We start from the raw sequence: 14,150 nt of genomic DNA on the forward strand, positions 1-14,150 counted from the left end.
GGAAATGACTCATTCAATGGTAATGATTCTGTAATTGTGTCAAAATGGAGACGAGAGAGGTGGTCCGCCACAACATTTTCTGACCCTTTCTTATCTTTGAATTCCAAGTCAAATTCCTGCAAAAGTAACACCCAACGAATTAGTCTAGCTTTTGCATCTTTCTTTGTGAGAAGATATTTAAGAGCAGCATGATCTGTGAACACAATTATTTTACAACCAATGAGATAAGATCGAAATTTTTCTAATGCAAACACTACTGCTAGCATTTCTTTTTCAGTAGTTGAATAGTTCAACTGTGCATCATTTAATGTCATACTAGCATAGTAAATAACATGGGGAATTCGATCAACTCTTTGTCCTAATACTGCTCCTACTGCATAATCAGATGCATCACACATGAGCTCAAATGGTAAGTTCCAGTTTGGGGCCTGAATGATGGGTGATGATGTCAACAACTGTTTTAATTTTTCAAACGCCATAAGACATGAATCATTAAAGATAAAAGGTACATCCTTAGCAAGTAAATTGCATAAGGGTCTAGAAACTTTGCTAAAATCTTTAATGAAACGTCTATAGAAACCAGCATGCCCAAGGAAAGATCTTACTTCTCTGACTGTTTTGGGTGGAGGAAGATTAGAAATGAGATCCACCTTGGCTTTGTCAACCTCAATACCTTTGCTCGAAATGATGTGACCGAGAACAATACCTTGTTTTACCATAAAATGGCATTTCTCCCAATTTAAGACCAAGTTCTTCTCGATACATCTCTGCAGAACTAGTGTTAGATGATGTAAACATTGATCAAACGAGTCACCAAAGACAGAAAAGTCATCCATAAAGACTTCAAGGAATCGTTCAACCATATCAGAAAAAATGCTCAACATGCATCGTTGAAATGTAGCAGGTGCATTACATAATCCAAATGGCATTCTCCTATATGCAAATGTGCCAAAAGGGCAAGTGAAAGTAGTTTTCTCCTGATCTTTTGGTGCTATGGGAATCTGATTATATCCTGAGTAGCCATCTAGAAAGCAATAAAATTCATGGCCTGCTAATCTATCAAGCATTTGATCAATAAATGGTAAGGGAAAATGGTCTTTACGTGTGACAGAATTCAACTTCCTATAATCAATACATACACGCCATCCTGTAGTCACTCTAGTGGGTATCAATTCATTATCAGCATTGGTAACTACTGTGACTCCTGACTTTTTAGGGACAACTTGTACAGGACTGACCCATGAACTATCAGAAATTGGGTAAATGATACCTGCATCTAATAGCTTAAGGACCTCAGTTCTAACAACTTCTTTCATGTTAGGATTTAACCGACGTTGCATCTCCCTAGTAGTTTTCGCATTTTCATCAAGGTGAATGTAATGCATGCAGTCTACTGGGTTTATACCTTTAATGTCTGCTATGGTCCATCCTAATGCCCCTTTGTGCTCTTTCAAAACATCCAACAACTTACCTTTTTGTTCGTCATTGAGGGATGCTGAGATGATTACCGGTAGAGTACTTTCTTCTCCCAAAAACGCATATTCCAAAGTGTTGGGCAATGGTTTGAGCTCGAGTTTCGGTGGTGATTCTGATGATGGAATGAGTTGCTTCTCTGATGGTGCTAGTTGCTCAACTCTTGATTTCCATTTATTAGTGTCCATGGATGGTGTTGAGTCAAGCAGGGCGTTGACCTCATCAACCGATCTGTCAATATCAAAATCCAAACCAAAGTGAGTTAAGCATGTCTGTAAAGGATCATCACTAAGGTTTGAAAGAAAAGTATTATCAACTATTGTTTCTATTAAATCCACATCAACAATTCCATCATCTGCACTGTGAGGTTGTTTGGCAATGTTGAAGATGTTCAGTTCCATAGTCATGTTGCCGAAAGACAATTGCATATTTCCAGTCCTGCATTGAATGTGAGCATCCGCAGTTGCCAAGAAAGGTCGGCCTAGAATAATGGGGATGTGCTTCCTTGAATCCTGTATTGGTTGAGTGTCAATTACAATGAAATCAACAGGAAAATAAAACTTGTCTACCTGGATAAGCACGTCCTCCACAATACCACGAGGTATTTTTGTGGACCGATCTGCAAGTTGTAACACCACTGGAGTTGGGTGTAATTCTCCCAGTCCAAGTTTCATGAATACAGAGTAAGGCAGAAGATTTACACTAGCTCCTAAATCCAACAAAGCATTCTCAATTGTGTGGTTCCCTATACTACATGAGATAGTGGGGGAGCCTGGGTCTTTGCATTTTAAAGGAATTTTATGTTGGAGTATAGAACTAACGTTTTCTGTTAAAAATGCCTTCTTTTGAACATGCATATTTCTCTTTTTAGTACAAAGGTCTTTAAGAAACTTGGCATAAGATGGAACTTGTTTTATAGCATCTAGCAAAGGGATGTTAACACTTACCTGTTTGAAGATTTCAAGAATCTCACCTGTGGATTTTCCTTTTTTTCCTTTCGCTAACCTTTGAGGAAATGGAGCTTTCGGAACGTATTCTCGTGGGTTGGTTTCTTCTTTCTCCTCCGGTGATGAGTCATCAACATTCACAGGTACAATTTGATTTTCTTTTGTCACTGGCATCTCCACCTTGTTGTCGACTTCTTTTCCTTTTCGCAAGGTCATTACTGCTTTGACCTCTCCATGCTGTTGTGGTGAACTGGTACTTGCTTCATGTACTCCTTTAGGATTAGGCACTGGTTGACTTGGAAACTTACCTTTCTCAACGGTCATTGCCAAGGTTTGAACTGAAGAAGCAAGTTGTCCCACCATCTTCTCGAGGCTTGAAACAGATTGAGCTTGTGAGTTGAAGCCTGCTCTCAACTCATTTCGTAGTCCATCAATGGTGCGGTTCTGTTGCTCAATCGTGGAGTGAGTAACATTCCTAAAATTCTGGAATGCATCCTCCCATGGTCTAGGTTGAGAGTGGTTCTGGTTCTGATTGTATGGTCTAAATGGTGGCTGAGAGGCTTGAGGATTTTGTGGAATTGGTGGAGCTGGAGCTATTGGTCCATTCTGTTGGAATCCTTGAGACCATGAAAAATTGGGGTGGTCTCTCCATCCAGGGTTATATGTGTTGGAGTATGGGTTGTAATTTGATGGCTTTCTCATTACACCTATGGCATTGGCTTGATCTGAGTATGAGTCATGGTCATGTGGCTCTGTTGATTTAGCAGTCGATAGTGATGCTATTTGTCGAGAGAGACCTTCAATTATCGCTTTGACTTCTTTAATTTCTGAACTTGATTCGCCAATTTGAACCTCATTCACTCCTTTAATTCTTCTAGTAGTCCTGAGTGATCGACTCCGTTGTTGGGAATTATCTGCTTGTCGTTGGAAGAATTCCCAAATTTCTGACGCACTTTTTGACATTAGCTCTCCTCCACTTGTTGCCATTAGCCATTCTTGCACATTTGGTAGTAATCCCTCCAAAAAGTATTGGCATTGGTGCCATTTCTCATACCCATGATGTGGACACTTCAAGAGTAGCCCATTGAATCGCTCCCATGTCTCGAAAAACTGCTCGTCCTCTCTCTGAGTAAACTCTGAGATTTCCCTGCGAATAGCATTGGTTTTATGCACTGGGAAATATTTATTCAAAAATTTAGTTACCATTTGTTCCCATGATGAAATGCTATTAGCAGGCAACGTATTTAACCATGAACGAGCTCTATCCTTTAAAGAAAATGGGAATAGTCTAAGTTTAACATCATCATCTGAAAAATTCTCATATTTGAATGTTTGACAAATGGCATGAAAATCATTCAAATGATTATATGGATCCTCATTTTCTAGGCCATAAAATGTAGGGAGACAATTTAACACACTAGGTTTTAATTCAAAACTCCTAGCAGCTACATTTGGGTATCTTATGCATGACGTGCTCAAATTAGCTAAGGGACTAAAATAGTCCTTAAATGGCCTCTCCTGTGGTGCTTGTAAATCCATTTTATTTTTAACGTGTTTGTGTGTGCGAAGTGTTTTTTCTAATTCAAGGTCTATAGGTTCAAGATTAGGTAATAATGACCTACGACCATGCATGCAAAATAAATAAAATAAAAATAAAGATGCAAACAAAACAAAAAATAAAGATGGGAACAAAACAAATAAAAATAAAGAAGAGGGAGAAATTACGATACTAACCTTATTGCGCTATTACAACCTTTCTATAAAAATACACAAAAATAAATACGTGAAAGAAATTAACTAAAAATTAAATTAATAAGATAAACAAAAAAAAATTACAAAGAAAAATAAATGAAAAATTAAATTACAAAATTTTAAAGAAGAGAAAAAGAAAAGAAATACTAACCTTTAAATGTAGATTCACTTTTTTTTTTTCTTTTTTTTTAATAATAAAAAAAATACAAGAAAACAAATAAAAGAAATTATTCACAAAAATTAATTCTATGAATTAAAATTACTTACCTCCCCGGCAACGGCGCCAAAAACTTGTTGTGCAAATTTTAATGTACTCGCAAGCGCACGAATCTATTGTAGTATAGACTAATGGTGACGAGTGTCGATCCCACGAGGAGGTGGATTTTAATTGTATATAGAATTAATTTTGTAAATGAGTGGTTGGATTTTTTGGTGGAAATGATTTGGAATATGCTAAAACTTAAATTAAAATGGCGATAATAAATTCTGAAATTGGAATTGAAATGACGAGAATAAATTGAAGAGAAAATCTATTAAATTGACGTACTTGGGTATCTGGATCCGTATCAACATGCATCATGGGCTAAATAATCCGTATTAATGCCAATTAAATCATGAGGGGGGAATCCACACCTCATGAACCACGCTCTAATCAATATGGTGCTAAGGGCTTATCGTGCCAAATAATAATAACCTTATACTAGAGAGCCGGTGTAACCAAGGCGGTATCTAGACAAGATTAGTATTATTTGTCGACGAGAAGTCAAAACATCCACAAAAATTAGAGGGGAAGAGAAAGTAAATTTACCAAATTAAGCCCATGACACATGTTGAGACTTCACCTTCAACCCAAGCTTGAAAGAAAATTAGCCACTCATAATTGAACTAGGGGCAAAATGGAAATTTATTAAAATACGAAGAAAATACAAGATGGAGAAGGAATTACAGAAAATGGATCCCAAAAATGGATTTAGAGATATCAAATTAGGGGGGGAGGCCCCCTTTTTATAGATACATGGAGTAAATCATGGCCATCGGATTAAAAACAGTTTGGACGCTCAGGATTGCGCCACGTCATCAGTCAACAGTCCACGGTTTGACCACGCGGATGAACAGTAACACGGTTTGACCCGACTTTGAACAGTAACGCGGTTTGGTTGAAAATAATCCTGTATGATGCATGCACCGTACGCGAGATTTTTCGTCCACTAATATGCTGCCACGTCACCATCAACAGTACATAAGAATTTTAGTCCAACAGGATCGTGACACCTCATCAGTCAATGCCACATCATCGGTCAATGCCACGTCATCATCCGTCTATGTGAACAGTGTCGTGAACAGTAACGTAGACAGTACCGTACGCGTGAATAGTACCGTACATGTGAATAGTGCCATTTTTCCTTTTATGCTCCTCCTAAGGTTTTTGACCGTCCTGAGTTCAAAAGTGATGTCCGTTTTGCCGTCTGATTTCTCCTTTATTGTGAAATGACTATAATGCCCCTAAAATACATAAAATACTTAATTAAAATAAAACACATGTAATTAAATCACAAGAAGGTTAAATACATAAAAGTAAGGGTTGTTAGTAAGACTTGAAATGTAAAATGACGGTTTTCTCCTTTATAAATATGCATTTTCTAACACTCAACAACTTCATCCTTATATTTTCATGAATGACACATCATTTGGATACAAAACGATAAACGACAAATCATATGATACTTGTTTGTCGATTAAAATAATATTATTGTTGTTGTTACTACTACTGCTGCTATTATTATTATTATTGTAATAGACGATAATGTTACTAAGGAAAATAATTTACCAATAACATTTTGATAACTCATAACAGTATATTCGGATCGTAAACAAAATAACCACATCAATGGAAATATAGCCTATTTCAATTTCATATATGACAAATATGAAGAAAAAAAATGAGGTTTGTGAATTTTAAGTCTAATATATTTGTGGTACAATGTGTATTTCTTTGGTCAATGTTTATTATCTTGTTATTTGTTATAATTATAATTATTTTTAATTATAATTGAAATTATTATTATAATTACTATTAAAATTAGATAACTCATTTATTAGATGGTAAATATATAACGAATGCTATTTTACTGAAAGAGTTTATTAATTTAATTAAATTTTGAAAAGATCAAATCGATGCTACTATATTAAAAGAATTGATTTAATGTTGAAAGGTCCATCAAATCAATTACGAAAGGTTTTATTAATTTGTAACATTTAAATATTAGCAACTTGGGCCGGGAAAATATGTAGTTTGAAAAAGCTGACCGTCAAACGACGGTGTATTTACGCTATATTATACAGATACCTTAAAAAAATACAAATAATATCTTATTGGATTTATTTTATTGGAGGTTAAAAATAATATAATTCAATTTGTATTAAAATTAACATTATATTTGTTTTCCTGCTCCCAGTCGTCGACATCATCCTCCCTAATAATCACAAACCAAACTATATTATTCCCGCAAAAATGCCATCATTTTCGTTGCGCATCCCACGCCAAAATCCGCTCATTGATTAACCTACGCCTTCCCGGCGCACGTTATGGAGCCCCCCTCCTTTGTCTCCAAAGCCAGAACTGCCTTCAATTCTGCTGCGGCAAAAGCGGAGCGCGTCTTCACCGATTTCAAATCTGACCGAGGTGCCCCCAATTTTTCTTCTTATTTACAATTTCACCCTCCGCTACTCAATTTCCTTTTTTCTTTAGTTTATATTATTGCTTATTTATATCATTAAAAATTTGCTTTTACTTGATTTTTTTTCTTGTGCGTCTTTGGCTTGATCGAGAAGATTCTGATAAGCAATCGTCGAGTTTAGAAAATGACGAAGATTCAACGGTATGCATATTTGATAGCTTGTTGATTTAATTTAAATTTCTGTTGTGAATAAAATTTGGAACTTAGCTGTGATTGTTTTCTGTTTGGTTGTTGAGAAAAGAAAATGGGATTATTATTATTATTATTATGAAGATGAAGCAGCTGGCATTGATCATATGTTAAAATTTTATTATTAATTTTGTATAGAAAACGAGATATAAATTTATAATTCACATGCAATAAATTTTCATTGCGGCTTGATATGATTGGAAAATGAAAGAGATTGGAAGTTGAAAGGAGAAAAAACTCATTGTATTTAAATAAGATTGGAAATGTTGAATTCTCTCTCTTTTTTTTGTTTTTTGGTGGCCGGTTGTTGTTCTTCCAATCATATCATGCTACATCTGTTTGTATGGATAAGTTTATTTATTATTTATTTGTAGATGGTAAAAAAATGTTAACTCGAACTTTATAAAGGTGAAATTATTATTTTTTTCTTGATTTTGTTGTTATTGGATTGTGTTTAAACCTTATGGTACAGGATCAACAGGAAGTGAGGCATCCGCTGCCAAAGTGGAGACCTGCGTGTATAGGAACAAAACAAGATTGGCAAGATAGATTTAAGAACATAAGAATAGGAAGGAAAGGGGTAGAAGAAACCGAGAAAGTTGAAAATTCAACCATGGCGGCTCCATTTTATGATGATAATATGTACATACTGAACATGAAAAATGATCTTGAAGCAAAGGCAAGAAACTTTCACAATGTTCAATTCATTGTGCCTTTTTCTTTCTGTTTTTGGAATAGTAGTACACTTTGCAAGTAGTGTCCAAACCTTGTCCATCTCAAGTGAAGTAGCATCCATACATTTGATGGTGCAGTAGACTACTAATTAATTTTATAAGTTACAAAATTGACTATCCAATTCATGAATGACACCCCATTACTTGGGTGGAAATTATTTGATACTACATGGAAGTGTCCTATTACTCTTTTTTTCCCCTTTTCATTTTGATGGGTGAGGCTATTGTTGTTTTATAGGTGTCAGATGTGGGTTTCTTGCTAGAACGTTTAAAAGCCACTGATGTAAATAGCATTCCTTCGGCATCGGTATTGAAGCAACTAGCTGTAGCTGTTGAGTGAGTTCTTGCTGTTGAAATTTGTTAATTTTTTATGCTAATACTTTAGTCTTGTGTATGATTTTTTGTATTTTTTGTCGATTCTTTATTTCTTTTCTGGAGTTGCCGTATTCTGATTTCGTCTTAGTAGATTATTTTTTTATTTTTTATTTTTTTCGTTATAATGCATGCTGTTCCACTTTAAGTCTGAAGTATCTTCTTGAATATGCTAATGAAGTGTAATCTTCTAGAATAATAGGTATTCTAACGTCTGAATCACTGGTAAGTTATCATTTTTCACCACCCGCCTGGTGATCTTAACCTCCTGAATACATGTTGGAATTACTTGTACAGGACTGGAAAAAAGCTTAAGTCAATAAAAGATATTTTGGCATCATCTGGAAGTTCTTCACCTATAATGGAGAGGGCAAGCTTGAGCCTTTCTGCAGTGAAGTCATTGGTTCTTCGTGACAAAGAAGATAAACTTGCTTCTGAATTGGGGGATAATGAGAAAGTGCTGTCTTTGATGCATTCACTGTTCGATGCAGGTAGATCAGTACATTAGGTGACCTCGATAGTATCATTGTGTTGGGAAAAAAAAAAGAGATAAAAACTTCATCTATAATCTTTTGCATTATCCTGGGGTGATTTTTCATTTCCATTGTAATATCTGCAAGATGTTCTCAGAGGGAAACTTTCTCAGAAGGAAGATTTGCATGGACTCAGAGGCAGTTGCTAACATGACAAATTTGCCTAGAGAAATTCATGGTGCGCCTCCTGAAAGCTTTATTGTTAAGTTATCTGAAGTTATTGGAAGCTTTAAAAACCTGCGAAAAATGGCATTGTTCTGGTGCAAAGTTGTTGCTGAGGTAAGTGCTTGACAGAGTTCCAATTCTTGAACTAGATGAATGGAAGGAAAGCATCAGTCATACTACAATCTTATTGCTTGTTCAATGGCGTGATACCTTTTATTGTTTCAAACTTTATACTTCCTTTGAAATCACATGAAATCTGTTTTTTAAAAAGTTGCTTTTTGTTTAACTGCATGATATTTCTTTTGCATAAGATTAGAAAGCAGAGATCCTTTGGTGTTAGAATTGGCAAAAGTTTTAAAATAAGTTATTGGTCTGCAATTATTTTTGAGTTAATTTTATCATGCGTACAATATTCTGCAAACTCACCAAATTTACACATTGAATGTGGATATAATGTTGCGTTTTATTTTTAAACTTTTGCTGACAAATAATCTGTGGAATTTGTATACATGCAGCTAAGAAGACTTTGGTCCGAAGAGCAACATATTCCTGGCATTCCTCTAGATGAGACTCCAGATCTGAACTCCTGTCTCTTATACCAACAATTGCAGGTTATCAATTGCTGTCTTTCAAGGAAAAGGCGCCATACTATTGCTACTGAATCCTTGGAATCTGTTATGAGGCAGTGCAGTTCGAATGTTGAGGATTCATCTCCTTGTATGGATACAATGCCTGAAACCCCTGTCTTGTACGCTAGAGTTTGCACTGGAGAACTTGTTATCCGACTAGGAGCTTACCAGCCAACTGATTTAATAATGTTGGAGACTGGTGAACCTGTATACTCCCCCATTTCTCAGGTTTGGCTAATAACATGGACTAAATTTACTCTCTCTTCAAAACCAAGTTCTATTGTTTTGATCTATGTGCCTGTGTATGTAAGTAGGAAGGGCCTTTGCTCACAGAAGATCTAATCAAAGAAACAGAGGAGTTAGTGCTTCGAACGGGGAGGTTAGTATATACATTGATTCAGTTTGACCTTGTCAATTATGCTAAGATTTTATCCCCCTCCACAAGTCTTAGGCTTTCCTGAATGAATTAAAAACTAGGATTTATTAAATGTTTTTACTTGACTACTGTAGGATCATGTTATTATTTTATTAATTTTTAATGGGCAGTGTTGGTGCTGGGTGTTCTCAACTCCTGTCTGACATGCAGGCTTTCAAGGTAATAATGTAATTTGAAGGTGTCTATTTTTTGGATTGTCAAGTAAAAATTGATACTATCAGGGGGGGTTCCTTACACGTAGTGTAACCAGGTTTTCTATGATTGTATTAGGCTGCAAATCCTGGTTGTAGTTTAGAAGATTTTGTGAGATGGCATTCGCCGCCTGATTGGACTGAAACTGATCAGAGTGATGAGGCAAAAGAGTCCTCTGATGGAAGTGACTCTTCATCAATGAAAGGGCAACTAAGTCGTCGAATGCAAAAGGAAGGTATCCCCTTTGTCAGTTTGTCCCATTTTCCACTGCTAAGTAAATGTCGTTACTCTTCTTGTTTGCTGAAGGAAAATGTTAAATAGAGGTGGCAGATCTTGGGAAGAGATTTTTATAGTTAATATTTTTTGTACTTTTTGTTTAGCTAGTAATAATATCAACACATGCCAACAGTGCTTTTAACTGTATTTGTGATTCATTTGGTACACTAACATGAAACACAATTGCAAGTAATTGTAGAATGATATGTTATAACTGATTATCCATTTTTGATAAAAATATTGTATATGTTCTAATAAATTATGATGCATTGATGTTAGGTAATTTGTGGCGTGAACTGTGGGAAACATCCAAACCAGTACCAGCTGTTAAACAAGCCCCTCTCTTTGATGAGGACTTGGCAGTGTAAGAATAAATTGTTTTCATTGACACTGTGACTGTCAAATTATATGTTTGACTATGTCTATGATATGAATATCTAGTCCGTTGATTTTGCAGGGAGGGTATCCTGAATGCCTTACAGGATATCTCACCTTCTGATCTTTTTAAACAATTGTTCCTGTCTTTAGTAAGTAACCTTATAGTATAACAAGAAGTTTTATTCCATGGTCACTGATTTATGTACAGATTGCCAACTATGAATCAATCAGCAATCATTCTTTTACGCAGCTAATGATGTCCTATGTTTTGACTTTTCAGCTTGGTTTGGGATTTGTGTTAGCTGAGGACAGACTCTCATCTAATGATGGTTTGTCCAAGCTTTTTTATGAGTGCAAAGACTACATTGTTGCCACTTGTCAAGGAAGCACCTGGACTGAGAAGGTTGATGATATTTTCCAGGTTTGTTCTGTTACACTTTAGTTGATTGCATATTTATATTTTGCTATACATGAAGCTTCACTAGCATAGAATTAACCAGAATTGTAAACTCTATGTTGACTATTGTGATAATTATGATTTTATCTAAAATTCATTTATTACAGTGGAATAATTTAAGGCTTGACACATCCAAAGTTTCCCCGGATCAGTAGAATGAATTATACCAGCAGACATTCATCTCTTTCTTCTAATATTTTTTGGAAATGGATTTGCGAATATAGAATGTCCAATTTGGTTAATTCTGTTACTTAAATTTCATTCTTGTCTTCAATGGATTGTTCCCTGATGTTTGTATAGATCATTGCTAACTTTTAACCGGAAAGACATGAAAAATGTTATCATTAAGTTCCATGTTAAATTCTGTTCTAGGTATATGAAACGGTGGAGACCATGCTATCTCATCCGGAGGAAGTCCTGAATAATCATGCTGACGACACAAACACTACCACAGGAGATGATCTGAAAAGTCGGTTTAGGAGGCTTAGTCTCAACTTTGGTAGTAAGGATAAATTGAGAAAACCACCTCCTACTCCTAGAGACCCAAAGAATATAGAAGTGAATTCAACTCGCCAACCTTTTTCCAGTTTCTTTGATGGCAAGTCGTCACTATTTTCTAAGTTATCTCCGAAGCCAGATAGGTCATCCCCAGCTGAGAAAGAGAAACCTTATCGTCATAATGAAAGTGATGGCAAGTCCTCACAATTTTCCAAGTTATCTCCGGAGTCCGATAGATCATCCCCATCTGCAAAACCTTCTTCTCATGAAGAAAATGATTGGACGATTGTTTAATTGTATCCCCATTTTTCAAAGAATAATTATTTTATCTTTGTCTCCTTTGGGTTAAGGAAGGAGAGTGGCTTTGCATACAACTGTAAATTATTTATGAAATGACTAGAAAAGGGAATCTTGTATTTTATTTTATTTTATTTTTTATTATTGTTGCCTTTATTTTATCTTTTTTTGGAAATCAGAAGGAATGGAGAAAAATTGATAGCCTTTATATGTCACGAACTACAAGCAACATTCTCAGTGAAAATAACATGGTTGTGTAATAATACAACGTGCACAAATTAAATGCCAAAATTGGCCAATAAACAATAATAATGATAAAAAGTCGATAAGAGAGCGCGTGGGCTGCCCTTGCCTCGGTTAGATGTTGGTTCTTCTAGAGGCGCTACAACAGCCTCAATTCCTCACGATCGTTTATCACCTGGCTTTTGCTCTTGGTCTTCATTTACCTTATCGAATTGGAAATACTTGGTGAGAAGATTTGGGACGACAAAATTTGATATCCAGTACAAAAAGAAAAGTCCCGCACTGTATAATTGCACCAAAATATTTTTATCAAAACGTTTTCTAAGATTAAAATGCTTTCTAGAATTTTGAAAACAGAAAGAAAGAAACCAACCTCGTTATGAGAAACTCCCTTATGTCACCCGACTTTGCTGGAGAGGTGGCGCCAAGAATCAGTGAATCCGCGATGGCATTGGTTTTTAACGAGGCGCATCGTTGATTATTCAGAAAAATTGTCGTAGTATGTTGACTGCTAGTGCTTCGGCGCCAACGCAACTTATGATTTGTCTTCAATTTCTGGTTGTGTTCGAGTTGTGAATTTATGGATAATAAAGAGGAGTAGCTTGTTGAGAGACTCATACTTTGAAAAGTTACAGGGTCCAACCACGTAGAAGCAGAGTTCAGCTTACGATTGAGGATAGTGTTTGTAGCTGAGCGATTGACCTTTTTTTTTTTTTACTCAAATGGGAAATGGAGTATTAACATCTGGGTCCCTTAGGTTTGTTGAAATCATAAATAATAAAGATATAGTTAGCAATTTTTCAAGCAGGGGCATATGGTGTGCAGTCACTGTGACTGCGACTGACTGACTGAGTGATTCTACACTTCAACGGCCTGATTGTTCGATGGGGACTTCTGAGTGTGGGGTAGCATTTTTGAACCGTCCTTAAAAGTCGCATGTGCTTATGTTTTTTAAACAAAATATTTGTAATCCTTATCACGCATTCTTCTTCAAATTATTACTTAATTTTTTTTAAAAAAAATTCATTTTTATATCCTAAACATAATTAATCATGTATAATCAGTCCTTTTTTTTTATATATATTTTTTCTCTAATGTTAGTGTGATGGAGATTGAGCACTTAATCTTTTGCTGGCTTCCAACGTTACGCGTACGATATATTTAATACTATAGTTCAATATTACTATTCGAACCTTTTTTTTTCTTTTTAACTTATTATTTGATATATACTACCATATATATGAATCATGTTTAATTTTTATGTTAGAGAATCCAGATTTACTACTATATTGTTTTTTGACCTTAAGACTTGTACACATACATATAGCAATCAGCCTGCGGCTGCCGCTTCCATTTCTCCTTCCATAGTGTAAGAAATTCATTTGGGGTACATACATCGATGAAGTTTGGTCTTTTTTTTTAAATGTCAATTAAATTAACATTTAAGTTTATAATTCGTTCAGCCATTAAGTACTTCTTTATGGGTGATTAATATGGAGAATGTAGAGATTATGTTTGACAGCATGCATCGAAGTCGCCATATATGTCCACACACATTTTCTTTCCTTTTTTTTTCCTAATCTAAATAAAATAGTCAATTTTACATTTACATAACGTTACAACTTACAAACATCACTGAATAGCTTATCCTTTGAGATTTTTACATAAATAATCATGTAATGTACTAAAAACATTCTTCACAAACTTTCAATAAGAGAATGCTTATTAATTTTCATAATCGTAGTACTCTCTTTCTCCCTTTTCATATCTTGATTTATTTATTTTTTGTTGAAAAATTATCACAGTTAGTAAGTGATATAAAACATCACACTCTGTATGCT

General features: G+C 35.3%; 1 protein-coding gene and 1 long non-coding RNA gene across 2 annotated transcripts; one reads left to right on the forward strand and one right to left on the reverse strand.

Moving 5' to 3' along the window:
- The first annotated feature begins 6,607 nt into the window (after nt 1-6,607).
- LOC102623057 (uncharacterized) lies at nt 6,608-12,190 on the forward strand. The gene is made up of 14 exons (XM_006474979.4): nt 6,608-6,855; nt 7,005-7,051; nt 7,572-7,778; nt 8,072-8,169; nt 8,503-8,696; nt 8,836-9,017; nt 9,419-9,760; nt 9,847-9,911; nt 10,079-10,127; nt 10,239-10,395; nt 10,716-10,800; nt 10,894-10,963; nt 11,095-11,235; nt 11,644-12,190. The coding sequence occupies exons 1-14, from the start codon at nt 6,759-6,761 to the stop codon at nt 12,061-12,063; spliced, it is 2,154 nt and encodes a 717-aa protein (XP_006475042.1). The 5' UTR covers nt 6,608-6,758; the 3' UTR covers nt 12,064-12,190.
- A 61-nt stretch (nt 12,191-12,251) lies between these two features.
- On the reverse strand, nt 12,252-13,281 carry LOC102622847 (uncharacterized). The gene is made up of 2 exons (XR_370309.4): nt 12,683-13,281; nt 12,252-12,591 (listed from the first exon to the last, which is right to left on the reverse strand). It is a non-coding gene; the product is annotated as an uncharacterized LOC102622847 (long non-coding RNA).
- Between the last annotated feature and the right edge of the window lie 869 nt (nt 13,282-14,150).

Source organism: Citrus sinensis, chromosome 9, assembly GCF_022201045.2.
Source record: "Citrus sinensis cultivar Valencia sweet orange chromosome 9, DVS_A1.0, whole genome shotgun sequence".
NCBI classification, from domain to species: Eukaryota; Viridiplantae; Streptophyta; class Magnoliopsida; order Sapindales; family Rutaceae; genus Citrus; species Citrus sinensis.

Coding starts and splice junctions, on each gene's coding strand:
- LOC102623057 (XM_006474979.4), top strand. CDS start 6,759: ATGGAGCCCCCCTCCTTTGTCTCCAAAGCCAGAACTGCCTTCAATTCT. Junction 8,170..8,502: donor CAACTAGCTGTAGCTGTTGA/GTGAGTTCTTGC, acceptor TTACTTGTACAG/GACTGGAAAAAAGCTTAAGT. Junction 11,236..11,643: donor AGGTTGATGATATTTTCCAG/GTTTGTTCTGTT, acceptor ATTCTGTTCTAG/GTATATGAAACGGTGGAGAC.